The 19138-nt window shown below is 42.3% G+C and overlaps 1 protein-coding gene across 1 annotated transcript in view; it reads left to right on the top strand.

The window, feature by feature from the left end:
* The window catches only part of LOC118377354 (collagen alpha-1(XI) chain-like), a 233450-nt gene that overhangs the window by 192604 nt on the left and 21708 nt on the right, over positions 1–19138 (top strand). The window contains 7 exon segments of the mRNA XM_052463126.1: positions 4632–4685; positions 4932–4985; positions 7004–7111; positions 12988–13095; positions 15159–15212; positions 15343–15396; positions 17323–17376. Of these exon segments, the coding sequence (XP_052319086.1) occupies positions 4632–4685; positions 4932–4985; positions 7004–7111; positions 12988–13095; positions 15159–15212; positions 15343–15396; positions 17323–17376 (486 nt within the window).

The following is a 19138-nucleotide window of genomic DNA, read 5'->3' as shown; positions in this document are numbered from 1 at the left end:
GCCTGTGGACTAATGTTACTGGGAGAGTCTCCATTGGTTTCCATCGTTCTGCCTGTGGACTAATGTTACTGGGAGAGTCTCGATTGGTTTCCATCATTCTGCCTGTGGACTAATGTAACTGGGAGAGTCTCCATTGGTTTCCAGCCATATCCCATTATAATCAACACAGTAATGTGTGTGCCCCAGGGCCTTCCCAGACCTACATGACACAAGGACACAAGGACCTAACAAAGGCTCTGACAGCACACACAAACACACACAAACACACACAAACACACACAAACACACACACACACACACACACAAACACACACACACACAAACACACACACACACACACACACACACACACACACACACACACACACACACACACACACACACACACACACACACACACACACACACACACACTAATACACACACATAAACCCATACCCACACACACATACCCCCCCACACACACACACAAACACACACACACACTAATACACACACATAAACCCATACCCACACACACATAACCCCCCCATACACACACACACACACACACACACACACACACACACACACACACACACACTAATACACACACACACTAATACACACACATAAACCCATACCCACACACACATAAACCCCCCATACCATACACACACACACACACACACACACACACACACACACACACACACACACACACACACACACACACACACACACACACACATAAACCCATACACACACACACATAAACCCATACACACACACACATACACACACACACACACACAAACCTATACACACACACACACACACACACACACACACACACACACACACACACACACACACACACACACACACACACACACACACACACACACACATAAACCCATACACACACACACACACACATAAACCCATACACACACACAGACACACAAACCTATACACACACACACCCGATACATCTATTTGGCATTTGAGGAAGACTGAAATGCATCAGTTCAGACCGAATGAATCCATAAATGTTGACTTTATGCGTTGGCATTTCCCTTCCTCTTTCTGCAGCGCTGCAATGCTCAGTCAATGGAACCACTGTCAGAAGGGGCATCAAAATGTGACATTTACTCTGCTCATATAGCGTATATCTCTGTCCCTCCTAAACCTCAGCACATTTACTCTGCTCATATAGCGTATATCTCTGTCCCTCCTAAACCTCAGCACATTTACTCTGCTCATATAGCGTATATCTCTGTCCCTCCCTCCACTCACGCACGCACGCACGCAACCAAGCATGCACACACACACACACGAACACACACACACACACACACGAACACACACACACTCACGCACGCACGCAACCAAGCATGTACACACACATACACACACACACGAACACACACACGCACACACTCACGCACGCAAGCACGCAACCAAGCATCCACACACACAAACACACACACACGCACACACTCACGCACGCAAGCACGCAACCAAGCATGCACACACACAAACACACACACACACACTCACACTCACACACACTTAATGCTTACAGTGGCTGACTAATGTTTTATATCAAAGGACAGCTTATCGTTGAAATAGTTGAGACAACCTGCATTGAGCTGCTCTATTAAAAGTCCATGTCAGAATAACAGCATTATCACAACAACACTACCACAACAACACGATCACAACAACACTATCACAACAACACTACCACAACAACACTATCACAACAACACTATCACAACAACACTATCACAACAACACTACCACAACAACACTATCACAACAACACTACCACAACAACACGATCACAACAACACTATCACAACAACACTATCACAACAACACTACCACAACAACACTATCACAACAACACTATCACAACAACGCTATCACAACAACACTATCACAACAACACTACCACAACAACACTATCACAACAACACTATCACAACAAAGCTATCACAACAACACTATCACAACAACACTATCGCAACAACACTACCACAACAACACTATCACAACAACACTATCACAACAACACTATCACAACAACACTACCACAACAACACTATCACAACAACACTATCACAACAACACTATCACAACAACACTATCACAACAACATTATCACAACAACACTATCACAACAACACGATCACAACAACGCTATCACAACAACACTATCGCAACAACACGATCACAACAACACTACCACAACAACAACACTATCGCAACAACACTACCACAACAACACTATCACAACAACACTATCACAACAACGCTATCACAACAACACTATCACAACAACACTATCACAACAACATTGTCATATATAACATTATCACAACAACACTATCACAACAACACTATCACAACAACACTATCACAACAACATTGTCATATATAACATTATCACAACCACACTATCACAACAACATTATCACAAAACATTATCATAATAACAACATTATCACACCAACATTATCACAAAAACATTATCATAATAACAACATTATCACAACAACACTATCACAACAACACTATCACAACAACACTATCACAACAACATTATCACAACAACACGATCACAACAACACGATCACAACAACATTATCACACCAACATTATCACACCAACATTATCACAAAACATTATCATAATAACAACATTATCACAATAACATTATCATAACAACAACATTATCACATCAACATTATCACAACAACATTATCACACCGACATTATCACAACAACATTATCATAACAACAACATTAGCACAACAACATTAGCACACTCTATTCACCAGCTTGGCCTTGTTTGTATTTAATTCTTAAGGCATTGGTAATAATAGTATTCAAGTGACAGAGGTTTCAGTCTTCACTGTGTTTATAAGGACAGAGGTTTCAGTCTTCACTGTGTTTATAAGGACAGAGGTTTCAGTCTTCACTGTGTTTATAAGGACAGAGGTTTCAGTCTTCACTGTGTTTATAAGGACAGAGGTTTCAGTCTTCACTGTGTTTATAAGGACAGAGGTTTCAGTCTTCACTGTGTTTATAAGGACAGAGGTTTCAGTCTTCACTGTGTTTATAAGGACAGAGGTTTCAGTCTTCACTGTGTTTATAAGGACAGAGGTTTCAGTCTTCACTGTGTTTATAAGGGCAGAGGTTTCAGTCTTCACTGTGTTTATAAGGGCAGAGGTTTCAGTCTTCACTGTGTTTATAAGGACAGAGGTTTCAGTCTTCACTGTGTTTATAAGGGCAGAGGTTTCAGTCTTCACTGTGTTTATAAGGGCAGAAGTTTCGGTCTTCACTGTGTTTATAAGGGCAGAGGTTTCAGTCTTCACTGTGTTTATAAGGGCAGAGGTTTCAGTCTTCACTGTGTTTATAAGGGCAGAGGTTTCAGTCTTCACTGTGTTTATAAGGGCAGAGGTTTCAGTCTTCACTGTGTTTATAAGGGCAGAGGTTTCAGTCTTCACTGTGTTTATAAGGACAGAGGTTTCAGTCTTCACTGTGTTTATAAGGGCAGAGGTTTCAGTCTTCACTGTGTTTATAAGGACAGACGTTTCAGTCTACACTGTGTTTATAAGGACAGAGGTTTATAAGGACAGAGGTCCCCTCTCTCTCTCTCTCTCGCTCTCTCTCTCTCTCTGTGTGTATCTCACTGTCTTTGTTGCTCTGTCTCTCTCTCTCTCTCTCTCTCTCTCTCTCTCTCTCTCTCTCTCTCGCTCTATGTATCTCTCTGTCTCTGTTGCTCTCTCTCTCTCTCTCTCTCTCTCTCTCTCTCTCTCTCTCTCTCTCTCTCTCTCTCTCTGTGTGTATCTCACTGTCACTGTTGCTCTGTCTCTCTCTCTCTCTCTCTCTCTCTCTCTCTCTCTCTCTCTCTCTCTCTCTCTCTCTCTCTCTCTCGCTCTATGTATCTCTCTGTCTCTGTTTCTCTCTCTCTCTCTCTCTCTCTCTCTCTTGCTCGCTCTCAGTCTCTGTTTCTCGCTCTCTTTCTATCTCTGTTTCTCTCTCTCTTTCTACCTCTCTCTGTCTCTCTCTCTCTCTGTCTCTCTGTCGCTCTCACTATCTCTCTCTCTCACTCTCTTTGCCTCTCTTTACAACACAAGAAAACAACTGATTGTCTTCAGCTAGCTTTAGTTTCTGTTTCCTGTGGATGTTGACAAATCACATCGCAACTTGTTATTTTAGATGGTGTGATTGCAGCCAGGCCTCCCGTAGACCATAATTACCTAGGTGTTCCTGCTGAATAATTATGTCTTTATTCTGCAAGAGTTTCGGGTTTGTTCATGTGTTCAATATTAATTCAACACACACACACACACACACACACACACACACACACACACACACACACACACACACACACACACACACACACACACACACACACACACACACACACCCGAGCTGACAAGGTACAAATCTGTCGTTCTGCCCCTGAACGGGCAGTTAACCCACTGTTCCCAGGCCGTCATTGAAAATAAGAATTTGTTCTTAACTGACTTGCCTAGTTAAATAAAGGTAAATAAATTGATACATTATTCAATGTGAGCCACGTCCTTGTTGTTGAGTATTAATAAAGAGGGTCTCTCCTTTTTTTCCCCCAGGGGCTGCCTGGTACATCAGGAGAGAAGGGAGAGAACGGGGACGTCGGCCCGATGGTAAGGCGGCCATTTTGGAATCACACCAGAGTACAAATGCCAAGTAGACTCCAAGCTACTTGATTGGATCCAGCCTGTTGTGATGTCACGGTCTTAATGTTTATTGTTTGTTGTTTATGTTGACATGGTTTTATTGTTGATTGTTTGCATTGACATGGTGTTGTTGTTGATTGTTTATGTTGACATGGTGTTGTTGTTGATTGTTAATGTTGACATGGTGTTATTGTTGATTGTTTACGTTGACAGGGTCCACCTGGTCCTCCAGGTCCCAGAGGTCCCCAGGGTTCTAGTGGAGCTGACGTAAGTGTCTGAATATTCAATATTATTATTATAATGAATAGTTTAACATTACACTAGAGTATATATTATTATTATAATGAATAGTTACCATGTCATTATACTAGAGTATATATTATTATTATAATGTATAGTTTAACATTACACTAGAGTATATATTATTATTATAATGAATAGTTACCATGTCATTACACTAGAGTATATATTATTATTATAATGAATAGTTTAACATTACACTAGAGTATATATTATTATTATAATGTATAGTTTAACATTACACTAGAGTATATATTATTATTATTATGAATAGTTTAACATTACACTAGAGTATATATTATTATTATAATGAATAGTTACCATGTCATTATACTAGAGTATATATTATTATTATAATGTATAGTTTAACATTACACTAGAGTATATATTATTATTATAATGAATAGTTTAACATTACACTAGAGTATATATTATTATTATTATGAATAGTTTAACATTACACTAGAGTATATATTATTATTATAATGAATAGTTACCATCTCATTACACTATAGTATATATTATTATTATAATGAATAGTTTACCATTACACTAGAGTATATATTATTATTATAATGAATAGTTACCATGTCATTACACTAGAGTATATATATTATTATTATAATGAATAGTTACCATGTCATTACACTAGAGTATATATATTATTATTATAATGAATAGTTACCATGTCATTACACTAGAGTATATATTATTATTATAATGAATAGTTACCATGTCATTACACTAGAGTATATATATTATTATTATAATGCATAGTTACCATGTCATTACACTAGAGTATATATTATTATTATAATGAATAGTTACCATGTCATTAGACTAGAGTATATATTATTATTATAATGAATAGTTACCATGTCATTACACTAGAGTATATATATTATTATTATAATGAATAGTTACCATGTCATTACACTAAAGTATATATTATTATTATAATGAATAGTTTAACATTACACTAGAGTATATATTATTATTATAATGAATAGTTACCATGTCATTACACTAGAGTATATATTATTATTATTATGAATAGTTTAACATTACACTAGAGTATATATTATTATTATAATGAATAGTTACCATGTCATTACACTAGAGTATATATTATTATTATAATGAATAGTTACCATGTCATTACACTAGAGTATATATTATTATTATAATGAATAGTTTAACATTACACTAGAGTATATATTATTATTATAATGAATAGTTACCATGTCATTACACTAGAGTATATATTATTATTATAATGAATAGTTACCATGTCATTACACTACATGCGGCTCCATATCCTGTGTTATGATGACCTGTCATTTTTTTATGATTGATTGAATGGTTGGTTGGTTGGATGGTTAGTTGATTGATTGGTTGGATGGTTGGTTGGTTGATTGATTGGCTGGTTAGTTGATTGATTGATTGGTTGGATGGTTGACTGGATGATTGATTGGTTGATTGGTTGGATGGTTGACTGGATGATTGATTGGTTGGATGATTGGTTGGATGGTTGACTGGATGATTGATTGGTTGATTGGTTGGATGGTTGACTGGATGATTGATTGGTTGATTGGTTGGATGGTTGGTTGATTGATTGGTTGATTGGTTGGATGGTTGGTTGATTGATTGGCTGGTTGGTTGATTGATTGGTTGGATGGTTGGTTGGTTGATTGGTTGGTTGATTGGCTGGTTAGTTGATTGATTGATTGATTGATTGATTGATTGATTGGTTAGTTGATTGGTTGATTGGTTGGATGGTTGATTGATTGATTGGTTGATTGATTGGCTGGTTGATTGATTGATTGGTTGATTGGTTGGATGGTTGGTTGATTGATTGGTTGATTGGTTGGATGGTTGGTTGATTGATTGGTTGATTGGTTGGATGGTTGGTTGATTGATTGATTGGTTGATTGATTGGCTGGTTGGTTGGTTGATTGATTGGTTGATTTGTATCCCATCCACAGGGTGCCCAAGGCCCTCCTGGTGGAGTGGGTTCTATGGGAGGTAATGGAGAAAAGGGAGAGAGCGGTGAAGCCGGCAACCCGGGACCATCTGGAGAGCCCGGTGGTGGAGTAAGTATCCCGTTTGATTCAAATACAGAACATCCACATGTTTTTCTTTCAATAAATGATCATTAGAACAGATAAAACAGGGGTAAAAAAGTAGGTTACAAATCGAGGTTGTTCATATTTCTTAATTGCAGCTGTAATTGAGCATTGTTTCTTTTATTTGTGACAGTCACAGTAGAGGATCCTTCCTCTTACTGCGTTCCCTTCTGATGAGTGACAGCTTAGGGGAAAGACAGGGCATTCTCTTCACACATGATCATTATCACAGTCATGGTTTAGACAGTCTCAGCTCTGAACTATTCATCACAACAACAGTGGGAAGTTAAGGTATAACTGATCTGGGACCAGGCTATGTACAGTTTTCCTGGCTACCCAAACTCCTTACTCTGGCCATGCGACGGACGTTAGTTTCTTCTCTGCGATGAGTGTCTCCCCAACGATTGTCTAGAACGCAAACACATTCTAGCCGTTCTGATTGGTCCCTGAAACCGACGGGTTTGGACCAGAGCCAGAGCACACGTGTGTAACGCGACGTTTTGAAAAATGCATCGTCTTTTATACTCTGATTGGTTAGAGACGATCCAACCGTTGATGACTTTGTTTTGTACGACATCCCCTTCATTTTGACATCACCACAAACTGACTTCGATGATGTCAGTCTCAGACTGAAGTCTGTAGCGAACATAGATTGATTGATTGGTTAATTCAGTTTGAGTCGTCAGGCAGATGTACAGTGAATCCTATTAGCTGTTTTCACAAGGCTACATAACACCACAGCCTGGTCCTTACTGTAGTCAACTCTTCTAGCCTGGCTGGTCCTTACTGTAGTCAACTCTTCTAGCCTGGCTGGTCCTTACTGTAGTCAACTCTTCTAGCCTTGCTGGTCCTTACTGTTGTCAACTCTTCTAGTCTGGCTGGTCCCTTACTGTAGTCAACTCTTCTAGCCTGGATGGTCCTTAATGTAGTCAACTATTCTTGTCTTGCTGGTCCTTACTGTAGTCAACTCTTCTAGCCTTGCTGGTCCTTACTGTAGTCAACTCTTCTGGTCTCGCTGGTCCTTACTGTAGTCAACTCTTCTAGTCTGGCTGGTCCTTACTGTAGTCAACTCTTCTAGTCTGGCTGGTCCTTACTGTAGTCAACTCTTCTAGTCTGGATGGTCCTTACTGTAGTCAACTCTTCTAGTCTGGCTGGTCCTTACTGTAGTCAACTCTTCTAGTCTGGCTGGTCCTTACTGTAGTCAACTCTTCTAGTCTGGCTGGTCCTTACTGTAGTCAACTCTTCTAGTCTGGCTGGTCCTTACTGTAGTCAACTCTTCTAGTCTGGCTGGTCCTTACTGTAGTCAACTCTTCTAGTCTTGCTGGTCCTTACTGTAGTGAACTCTTCTAGTCTGGCTGGTCCCTTACTGTAGTCAACTCTTCTAGTCTGGCTGGTCCTTACTGTAGTGAACTCTTCTAGTCTGGCTGGTCCCTTACTGTAGTCAACTCTTCTAGCCTAGATGGTCCTTAATGTAGTCAACTCTTCTAGTCTGGCTGGTCCTTACTGTAGTCAACTCTTCTAGTCTGGCTGGTCCTTACTGTAGTCAACTCTTCTAGTCTGGCTGGTCCTTACTGTAGTCAACTCTTCTAGTCTTGCTGGTCCTTACTGTAAGTCAACTCTTCTAGCCTGGCTGGTCCTTACTGTAGTCAACTCTTCTAACCTGGCTGGTCCTTACTGTAGTCAACTATTCTAGTCTGGCTGGTCCTTACTGTAGTCAACTCTTCTAGTCTGGCTGGTCCTTACTGTAGTCAACTCTTCTAGTCTGGCTGGTCCTTACTGTAGTCAACTCTTCTAGTCTGGCTGGTCCTTACTGTAGTCAACTCTTCTAGTCTGGCTGGTCCTTACTGTAGTCAACTCTTCTAGCCTGGATAGTCCTTACTGTAGTCAACTCTTCTAGTCTGGATGGTCCTTACTGTAGTCAACTCTTCTAACCTGGCTGGTCCTTACTGTAGTCAACTCTTCTAACCTGGCTGGTCCTTACTGTAGTCAACTCTTCTAGTCTGGCTGGTCCTTACTGTAGTCAACTCTTCTAGTCTGGCTGGTCCTTACTGTAGTCAACTCTTCTAGTCTGGATGGTCCTTACTGTAGTCAACTCTTCTAGTCTGGTTGGTCCTTACTGTAGTCAACTCTTCTAGTCTGGCTGGTCCTTACTGTAGTCAACTCTTCTAGCCTGGCTGGTCCTTACTGTAGTCAACTCTTCTAGCCTGGCTGGTCCTTACTGTAGTCAACTCTTCTAGTCTGGCTGGTCCTTACTGTAGTCAACTCTTCTAGCCTGGCTGGTCCTTACTGTAGTCAACTCTTCTAGCCTGGCTGGTCCTTACTGTAGTCAACTCTTCTAGTCTGGCTGGTCCTTACTGTAGTCAACTCTTCTAGCCTTGCTGGTCCTTACTGTAGTCAACTCTTCTAGTCTGGCTCGACCCTTACTGTAGTCAACTCTTCTAGTCTTGCTGGTCCTTACTGTAGTCAACTCTTCTAGCCTTGCTGGTCCTTACTGTAGTCAACTCTTCTAGCCTGGCTGGTCCTTACTGTAGTCAACTCTTCTAGTCTGGCTGGTCCTTACTGTAGTCAACTCTTCTAGCCTGGCTGGTCCTTACTGTAGTCAACTCTTCTAGTCTGGCTGGTCCTTACTGTAGTCAACTCTTCTAGTCTGGCTGGTCCTTACTGTAGTCAACTCTTCTAGTCTGGCTGGTCCTTACTGTAGTCAACTCTTCTAGTCTGGCTGGTCCTTACTGTAGTCAACTCTTCTAGCCTTGCTGGTCCTTACTGTAGTCAACTCTTCTAGTCTGGCTCGACCCTTACTGTAGTCAACTCTTCTAGTCTGGCTGGTCCTTACTGTAGTCAACTCTTCTAGTCTGGCTGGTCCTTACTGTAGTCAACTCTTCTAGTCTGGCTGGTCCTTACTGTAGTCAACTCTTCTAGCCTGGCTGTTCCTTACTGTAGTCAACTCTTCTAGTCTGGCTGGTCCTTACTGTAGTCAACTCTTCTAGTCTGGCTGGTCCTTACTGTAGTCAACTCTTCTAGTCTGGCTGGTCCTTACTGTAGTCAACTCTTCTAGCCTGGATAGTCCTTACTGTAGTCAACTCTTCTAGTCTGGAGGGTCCTTACTGTAGTCAACTCTTCTAGTCTGGCTGGTCCTTACTGTAGTCAACTCTTCTAGCCTGGATAGTCCTTACTGTAGTCAACTCTTCTAGTCTGGATGGTCCTTACTGTAGTCAACTCTTCTAGTCTGGCTGGTCCTTACTGTAGTCAACTCTTCTAGCCTTGCTGGTCCTTACTGTAGTCAACTCTTCTAGTCTGGCTCGACCCTTACTGTAGTCAACTCTTCTAGTCTTGCTGGTCCTTACTGTAGTCAACTCTTCTAGCCTTGCTGGTCCTTACTGTAGTCAACTCTTCTAGCCTGGCTGGTCCTTAATGTAGTCAACTCTTCTAGTCTGGCTGGTCCTTACTGTAGTCAACTCTTCTAGCCTGGCTGTTCCTTACTGTAGTCAACTCTTCTAGCCTGGCTGTTCCCTGTAGTCAACTCTTCTACCTGGCTGGTCCTTAGTCAACTCTTCTAGTCTGGCTGGTCCTTACTGTAGTCAACTCTTCTAGCCTGGCTGGTCCTTACTGTAGTCAAGGGTTCTTGAGTCTGGCTGGTCCTTACTTAGTCAACTCTTCTAGCCTGGCTGGTCCTTACTGTAGTCATTTGGTCTGGCTGGTCCTTTACTTATCAACTCTTCTAACCTGGCTGGTCCTTACTGTAGAAACTCTTCTAGCCTGGCTGGTCAATACTCATCAACTCTTCTAGTCTGGCTGGTCCTTACTGTAGTCAACTCTTCTAGTCTGGCTGGTCCTTACTGTAGTCAACTCTTCTAGCCTGGCTGGTCATTGACTTAGTCAACTCTTCTAGTCTGGCTGGTCCTTACTGTAGTCAACTCTTCTAGCCTGGCTGGTCCTTAATCAGTCAGAACTTCTAGTCTGGCTGGTCCTTACTGTAGTCAACTCTTCTAGTCTGGCTGGTCCTTACTGTAGTCAACTCTTCTAGTCTGGCTGTTCCTTTTGTAGTCAACTCTTCTAGTCTGGCTGGTCCTTACTGTAGTCAACTCTTCTAGTCTGGCTGGTCCTTAATGTAGTCAACTCTTCTAGCCTGGCTGGTCCTTACTGTAGTCAACTCTTCTAGCCTGGCTGGTCCTTACTGTATCAGTCTTCAGCCTGTCAGTTCCTTACTGAAACTCTTAGCCTGACAGGTTCCCTTACTGTAGTCAACTCTTCTAGTCTGGCTGGTCCTTACTGTAGTCAACTCTTCTAGTCTTGCTGGTCCTTACTGTAGTCAACTCTTCTAGCCTGGCTGGTCCTTACTGTAGTCAACTCTTCTAGTCTGGCTGGTCCTTACTGTAGTCAACTCTTCTAGCCTGGCTGGTCCTTACTGTAGTCAACTCTTCTAGCCTGGCGGTTCCTTACTGTAGTCAACTCTTCTAGCCTGGCTGTTCCTTACTGTAGTCAACTCTTCTAGCCTGGCGGTTCCCTTACTATACCAGGGTTTCCTTGATCAATCCATATTTTCGAATTGATCGTTGGCCAGCAGAGCATTTGGTTATGATCATTTATTATCCCTTCCCCTCTCAGAAAGAGAAGAAATTAGGATCAATATCATAAATTACAGTTATGCTTCCATCCAACCCCAGCCGCATTAAATTCATATCAGAGCGTTGATCATTGATTGTTGGTTATGCTGTGGTTTGTGGTCGTGTCGTCCTGTCAGGTTCAATCAGTACAGAACACCAGTCCCTGATAGGACTATCTGGCTTGTCACCCAAATGACACCCTTGTTCCCATTCATTTTGACCAGGGCCGTAGGGGACGTAGACCAGGGCCGTAGGGGACTCCTCCTCTACTCAGCGTCCGTCACAGCATATCGACATGGCTGTCTGCTCCTCTATCTGTTTACAGTGTCAGAATGAAACGGATAGTGACAGGTATGGAGGGGACAGATAGTGACAGGTATGGAGGGACAGATAGTGACAGGTATGGAGGGACAGATAGTGACAGGTATGGAGGGAACAGACAGGGACAGATAGTGACAGGTATGGAGGGAACAGACAGGGACAGGTATGGAGGGACAGATAGTGACAGGTATGGAGGGACAGATAGTGACAGGTATGGAGGGACAGATAGTGACAGGTATGGAGGGAACAGACAGGGACAGATAGTGACAGGTATGGAGGGACAGATAGGGACAGGTATGGAGGGAACAGACAGGGACAGGTATGGAGGGACAGATAGTGACAGGTATGGAGGGACAGATAGTGACAGGTATGGAGGGACAGATAGTGACAGGTATGGAGGGAACAGATAGTGACAGGTATGGAGGGACAGATAGTGACAGGTATGGAGGGGACAGACAGGGACAGATAGTGACAGGTATGGAGGGACAGATAGGGACAGGTATGGAGGGAACAGACAGGGACAGATAGGGACAGGTATGGAGGGAACAGACAGGGACAGATAGGGACAGGTATGGAGGGAACATGCTGATATCTCTCTCCAGGGCCCCAGAGGAGAGACAGAGGAGAAGGGAGAGATAGTTCTGATATCAATGTGATAACCATGCTGATATCTCTCTCCAGGGCCCCAGAGGAGAGACAGAGGAGAAGGGAGAGATAGTTCTGATATCAATGTGATAACCATGCTGATATCTCTCTCCAGGACCCCAGAGGAGAGACAGAGGAGAAGGGAGAGATAGTTCTGATATCAATGTGATAACCATGCTGATATCTCTCTCCAGGGCCCCAGAGGAGAGACAGAGGAGAAGGGAGAGATAGTTCTGATATCAATGTGATAACCATGCTGATATCTCTCTCCAGGGCCCCAGAGGAGAGACAGGGGAGAAGGGAGAGTCAGGACCACCTGGAGCTGCCGGACCTGCAGGGGCCCGTGGACCTGGAGGAGACGACGGCCCCAAAGGCAACCCTGTAAGTCACATCAGGCCCTATATTCAAAGTACCTACTTACTTTACTGACCTTATTGTCCACATGAGGAAATGTTGTTGCAGTGTCATGTACACATTTAAAGTGGCGTTTAAATACAAAACAAGATTGACAATACAACTTTCATAACAGTTACGCACCAATAAAAATAAATAAATAAAAAGAAGACTAGCCTGCTGGCCTTATGGAGTCAATGGGAACATTCCGGAGTCAATGGGAACATTCCGGAGTCAATGGGAACATTCCGGAGTCAATGGGAACATTCCGGAGTCAATGGGAACATTCCGGAGTCAATGGGAACATTCCGGAGTCAATGGGAACATTCCGGAGTCAATGGGAACATTCCGGAGTCAATGGGAACATTCCGGAGTCAATGGGAACATTCCGGAGTCAATGGGAACATTCCCCGAGCTATTCAGGAGGGATATCACACCTGGCACAAGTGATTGTCTCGTTAGTGACAGGTACTTTGACAGTATAAACATACACAATGTTTACAGGGAGCCTAAAAAGGAACGAAAATTAATGATTTATGCTATATTATTTCTATTATTTCAAGGCTATAGCCTACAAAGAAATACATTTGGGAGTGTGACAGAACAGGCTGGTTGGGACAAAAAGCACTCAACATTTAAATAATATTTAATTTTATTAAATCATTATAGTCTATAAATTGTGCAAATAGACTGTTAAATACATCATTAAAACAGTAAAATGCCTTATTAGGTTCAGTCTATTAGGTACATTCTACATACATTCTACGTATGGGTGGTCACTCTCTCTCTCTCTCTCTCTCTCTCTCTCTCTCTCTCTCTCTCTCTCTCTCTCTCTCTCTCTCCCTCTGTCTCTTTCTTTCCCTCTCCCTCTCCCTCTCTCTCTCCCTCTCTCCCTCTGTCTCTTCCTCTCCCCCCCTCTCTCTCTGTCTCTTTCTCTCTCTCTCTCTCCCTCTTCCCCTATCCCTCTCCATACCCCCCCTCTCTCTCTCTCTCTCTCTCTCTCTCCCTCTGTCTCTTTCTCTCCCTCTCCCTCTCTCTCTCTCCCTCTCTCCCCCTTCCCCTATCCCTCTCCCTACCCCCTCTCTCTCTCTCTCTCTCTCTCTCTGTCTCTCTGTCTCTCTGTCTCTGTCTCTCTCTCTCTCTCTCTCTCTCTCTCTCTCTCCTCTCTCCCCCTTCCCCTATCCCTCTCCCTATCCCCCCTCTCTCTCTCTCTCTGTCCCTCTGTCTCCCTGTCTCTCTCTCCCTCTCTCCCTCCCTCCCCTTCCCCTATCCCTCCCCCCTCCTCTCTCTCTCTCTCTCTCTCTCTCTCTCTCTCTCTCTCTCTCTCTGTCTCTTTATCCCTCACACTCTCTCTCTCTCTCTCTCTCTCTCTCTCTCTCTCTCTCTCTCTCTCTCTCTCTCTCTCTCTCCCCTCTGTCTCTTTCTTTCCCTCTCCCTCTCCCTCTCCCTCTCTCTCTCCCTCTCTCCCTCTCCCTCTGTCTCTTCCTCTCCCCCCCTCTCTCTCTCCCTCTGTCTCTTTCTCTCTCTCTCCCTCTCTCCCCCTTCCCTATCCCTCTCCATACCCCCCTCTCTCTCTCTCTCTCTCTCTCTCCCTCTGTCTCTTTCTCTCCCTCTCTCTCTCTCCCTCTCTCCCCCTTCCCCTATCCCTCTCCCTACCCCCCCTCTCTCTCTCTCTCTCTCTCTCTCTCTCTCTCTCTCTCTCTCTCTCTCTCTGTCTCTCTGTCTCTCTCTCTCTCTCTCTCTCTCTCCCTCTCTCCCCCTTCCCCTATCCCTCTCCCTATCCCCCCTCTCTCTCTCTCTGTCCCTCTGTCTCCCTGTCTCTCTCTCCCTCTCTCCCTCCCTCCCCTTCCCCTATCCCTCCCCCCCTCTCTCTCTCTCTCTCTCTCTCTGTCTCTTTATCCCTCACACTCTCTCTCTCTCTCTCTCTCTCTCTCTCTCTCTCTCTCTCTCTCTCTCTCTCTCTCTCTCTCTCTGTCTCTTTTTCCCTCACACTCTCTCTCCCTCACTCTCTCTCTCTCTCTCTCTCTCCCTCTCTCCCTCTCTCTCTATAGGGTCCCGTTGGCTTCCCTGGAGACCCTGGTCCCCCTGGAGAGCCTGGAGTTGGTGTAAGTACTACAGTTAGATGTAATGAATTGAAGTGTAACAGTAGATTCTGATCGATGCTACTAAAAACAATGAGATCTCGCTGTTATATCAACCTAGAAAGTGACTTGTCTTTTTGTTGTATCTCCTCAGGGACTGGATGGCTTGGCTGGAGACAAGGGAGATGACGGAGACGGTGGTCAGCCAGTAAGTGGTGATTTATTTCACCAGGAAAAGACCCTTGAGACTATAGGATGATGTGACGTTGTTGTTAGTGAGGAGAAGAAAAATTAAGTAGGGAGTAGTCTTGTACACAAATATATAAAGATATATACAACATTATGTGGACACCTCTTTAAAGGAGTGGTTTCGGCTATTTCAGCCACACTCATTGCTGACGGGTGTATAAAATTGAGCGCACAGCCATGCGATCTCCATAGACAAACAATGGCAGTAGAATGGCCTCACTGAAGAGTTCAAGTCAGTTTGTCAAATGTCTTAGTTCCAGTGAAGGGACAATCTTTACGCTACAGAATACAATGACATTCTAGATGATTCTGTGCTTCCAACTTTGTGGCAACAGTTTGGGGAAGGCCCTTTCCTGTTTCAGAATGACAACGCCTCTGTGCACAACGCAAGGTCCATACAGATATGGTTTGTTGAGATCGGTGTGGAAGAACTTGACTGGCCTGCACAGAGCCCTGACCTCAACCCCATCGAACACCTTTGAGATGAATTAGAACACCGACTGAGAGCCAGGCCCATCTATATATGTAGCTATTTATTTACCAAGCTAAAAACACGGAACCTAACGCTAGCTAGCTAGCTGCTGGGAGGACGTTGTCAATGGACGAGTGGGCGAGTGACTGACTTTTCTCCCAACCATATAGTTTTTCTGTGGCTACAGCTAGAGATGCAGGTGTCATTTGGTTGGCTAGAGAGGAATGTGAATCACTTTGCTAGCTAGCTATGCTGAACCTGAACGACTGTTAACCACAGTGAGTATATCTCTCAGTCGTCAATCAAATGTATTTGGCATCGATCAAACGGGCGGGCAGGTAGTTCTCCATCAGGTGTAAAATCGGCGGTTAGCTGCGGGAAAGGCGAGTAGGTTACAGTACTATTCCCCATTGTTTATCAGTGCAGTTTTGACAAGTTTGAGAGGGTTTAATTACTGTACTGTTCCCTCGTTAGATTTTAGCTCATCTTGCTTTGGCTAGCATTAGTTGTTGATCTTGTTGTTGGGGGTAAAATGTCAGCCACTCGTCCAATGACAACACCGTTCCAGCAGTGTTAGGCTCCCTTGTGGTGCAGCGGTCGAAGGCACTGCATCTCAGTGTAAGCAGGCGTCACTACAGTCCTTGGTTCGAATACAAAAAGTTCCCCAAGTGTAAGAGGACTCCCCGTGGTATTTACATATTTGTAGAAATCCATTCAAGTGGGCTTTTGTTAAATGCTTTCTAACGATTTAATGTCGTGCTGTTGCTACTGCCTGTTAAACACACCGTCCAGTTCAAAGAGAATGATGGCAGGCTTGTGTGGCAAATAGCTTATTTCTTTTTGTTGAGGATGATGTTGTTGTTTAGGATGATGATGTTGTTGTTTAGGATGATGTTGATGATGATGTTGTTGTTGTTGAGGATGATGATGATGTTGTTGAGGATGATGATGATGATGTTGAGGATGATGATGATGTTGTTGAGGATGATGATGATGTTGTTGAGGATGATGATGATGTTGTTGAGGATGATGATGATGTTGTTGAGGATGATGATGATGTTGTTGAGGATGATGATGATGTTGTTGAGGATGATGATGATGTTGCTGAGGATGATGATGATGATGTTGTTGAGGATGATGATGATGTTGTTGAGGATGATGATGATGTTGTTGATGATGATGATGATGTTGTTGAGGATGATGTTGTTGTTGTTGTTGAGGATGATGATGATGATGTTGTTGAGGATGATGTTGTTGTTGTTGAGGATGATGATGATGTTGTTGAGGATGATGTTGTTGTTGTTGTTGACGATGATGTTGTTGAGGATGATGATGATGATGATGTTGCTGTTGTTGTTGTTGTTGTTGTATTGTGAATCTGGTACCTGTTGTAACTGTTCTTTTGTGTTTCAGGGTCCATCTGGTCCGTCTGGAGAAGCTGGACCTCCAGGACCACCCGGCAAGAGGGTAAGTGTCTGCCAAGAAAACTTTGTTATCCCGCAAAGGTATTCGCTAACAGAGCTAACACATGTTCCAGGTTTCAGGCAATGTCACTCGTCATTATCCAAAATTGTAGATATTGCTGAATTTAAATACTAGCTACAATGCACTACAATATATATCTGATTTGCCTTGGTTGAGCAGCAACTCTCCACACAAGCCAATATTTAGAAACGGTTTTGTACTAGATGAGTTTTGTAATATTCAGAGACGGTTTTGTACTAGATGAGTTTTGTAATAGAATATCAACCTGTTTTAGTTTGTCTGACAGTGATGCGAGAGCAGTGAGATAAACACTCAAGTCCAGGATATCAAGATGTCATTTCTACCTCTGGCACTTCCTGCTGATCGTGTCACACAACCGGCCTCGATGTCCACATGAGATTACCTGCGTCCTAAATTGCAAAACTCGTCCCTCTGGTGGAAAAGTGGTGCACTCTTTAAGTGATAGGGTGCTATTTGGGAAACAGCCCTCCAGTATGTTTTCTTACCACTTTTACAACCTGGTCCAATTAAAGCCATCACTTTTAATGGAGAGCAATAAAATGCAATAAAATGCTACACCAATACTGTAAAATAATGAAGGGTTGGCACTGTATGGTGACAAGAACAAGGGGTTTGTCCCAAATGGAAACCCATTCCTTTTGTAGTGCACTACTTTTTTGACCAGGAAACCATAGAGCTCTAGTCCAATGTAGTGCACTACTTTTTGACCAGGAAACCATAGAGCTCTAGTCCAATGTAGTGCATTACTTTTTGACCAGGAAACCATAGAGCTCTAGTCCAACTTTTTTGACCAGGGAACCATAGAGCTCTAGTCCAATGTAGTGCACTACTTTTTGACCAGGAAACCATAGAGCTCTAGTCCAATGTAGTGCACTACTTTTTCAAACACGAAACCATAGAGCTCTAGTCCAATGTAGTGCACTACTTTTTTGACCAGGAAACCATAGAGCTCTAGTCCAATGTAGTGCACTACTTTTTCAAACACGAAACCATAGAGCTCTAGTCCAATGTAGTGCACTACTTTTTTGGACCAGGAAACCATAGAGCTCTAGTCCAATGTAGTGCACTACTTTTTGGACCAGGAAACCATAGAACTTTAGTCCAATGTAGTGCACTAAATAGGGAAGTATAGTCATAATATAGTCATATAGGTATTAATATAGTCATATAAGTATTAATATAGTCATATAAGTATTAATATAGTCATATAGGTATTAATATAGTCATATAAGTATTAATATAGTCATATAGGTATTAATATAGTCATATAGGGATTAATATAGTCATATAAGTATTAATATATTCATATAGGTATTAATATAGTCATATAGGTATTAATATAGTCATATAGGTATTAATATAGTCATATAAGTATTAATATAGTCATATAGGTATTAATATAGTCATATAGGTATTAATATATAGGTATTAATATAGTCATATAGGTATTAATATAGTCATATAGGTATTAATATAGTCATAATATATTCATATAGGTATTAATATAGTCATATAGGTATTAATATAGTCATAATATATTCATATAGGTATTAATATAGTCATATAGGTATTAATATAGTCATAATATATTCATATAGGTATTAATATAGTCATATAGGTATTAATATAGTCATAATATATTCATATAGGTATTAATATAGTCATATAAGTATTAATATAGTCATATAGGTATTAATATAGTCATATAGGTATTAATATAGTC

The sequence above is a fragment of the Oncorhynchus keta genome, chromosome 15 (assembly GCF_023373465.1).
Source record: "Oncorhynchus keta strain PuntledgeMale-10-30-2019 chromosome 15, Oket_V2, whole genome shotgun sequence".
Lineage (NCBI taxonomy): Eukaryota > Metazoa > Chordata > Actinopteri > Salmoniformes > Salmonidae > Oncorhynchus > Oncorhynchus keta.
The sequence above is the reverse complement of the archived record's forward strand: the minus strand, read 5'-3'. Positions and strand labels throughout refer to the sequence as shown.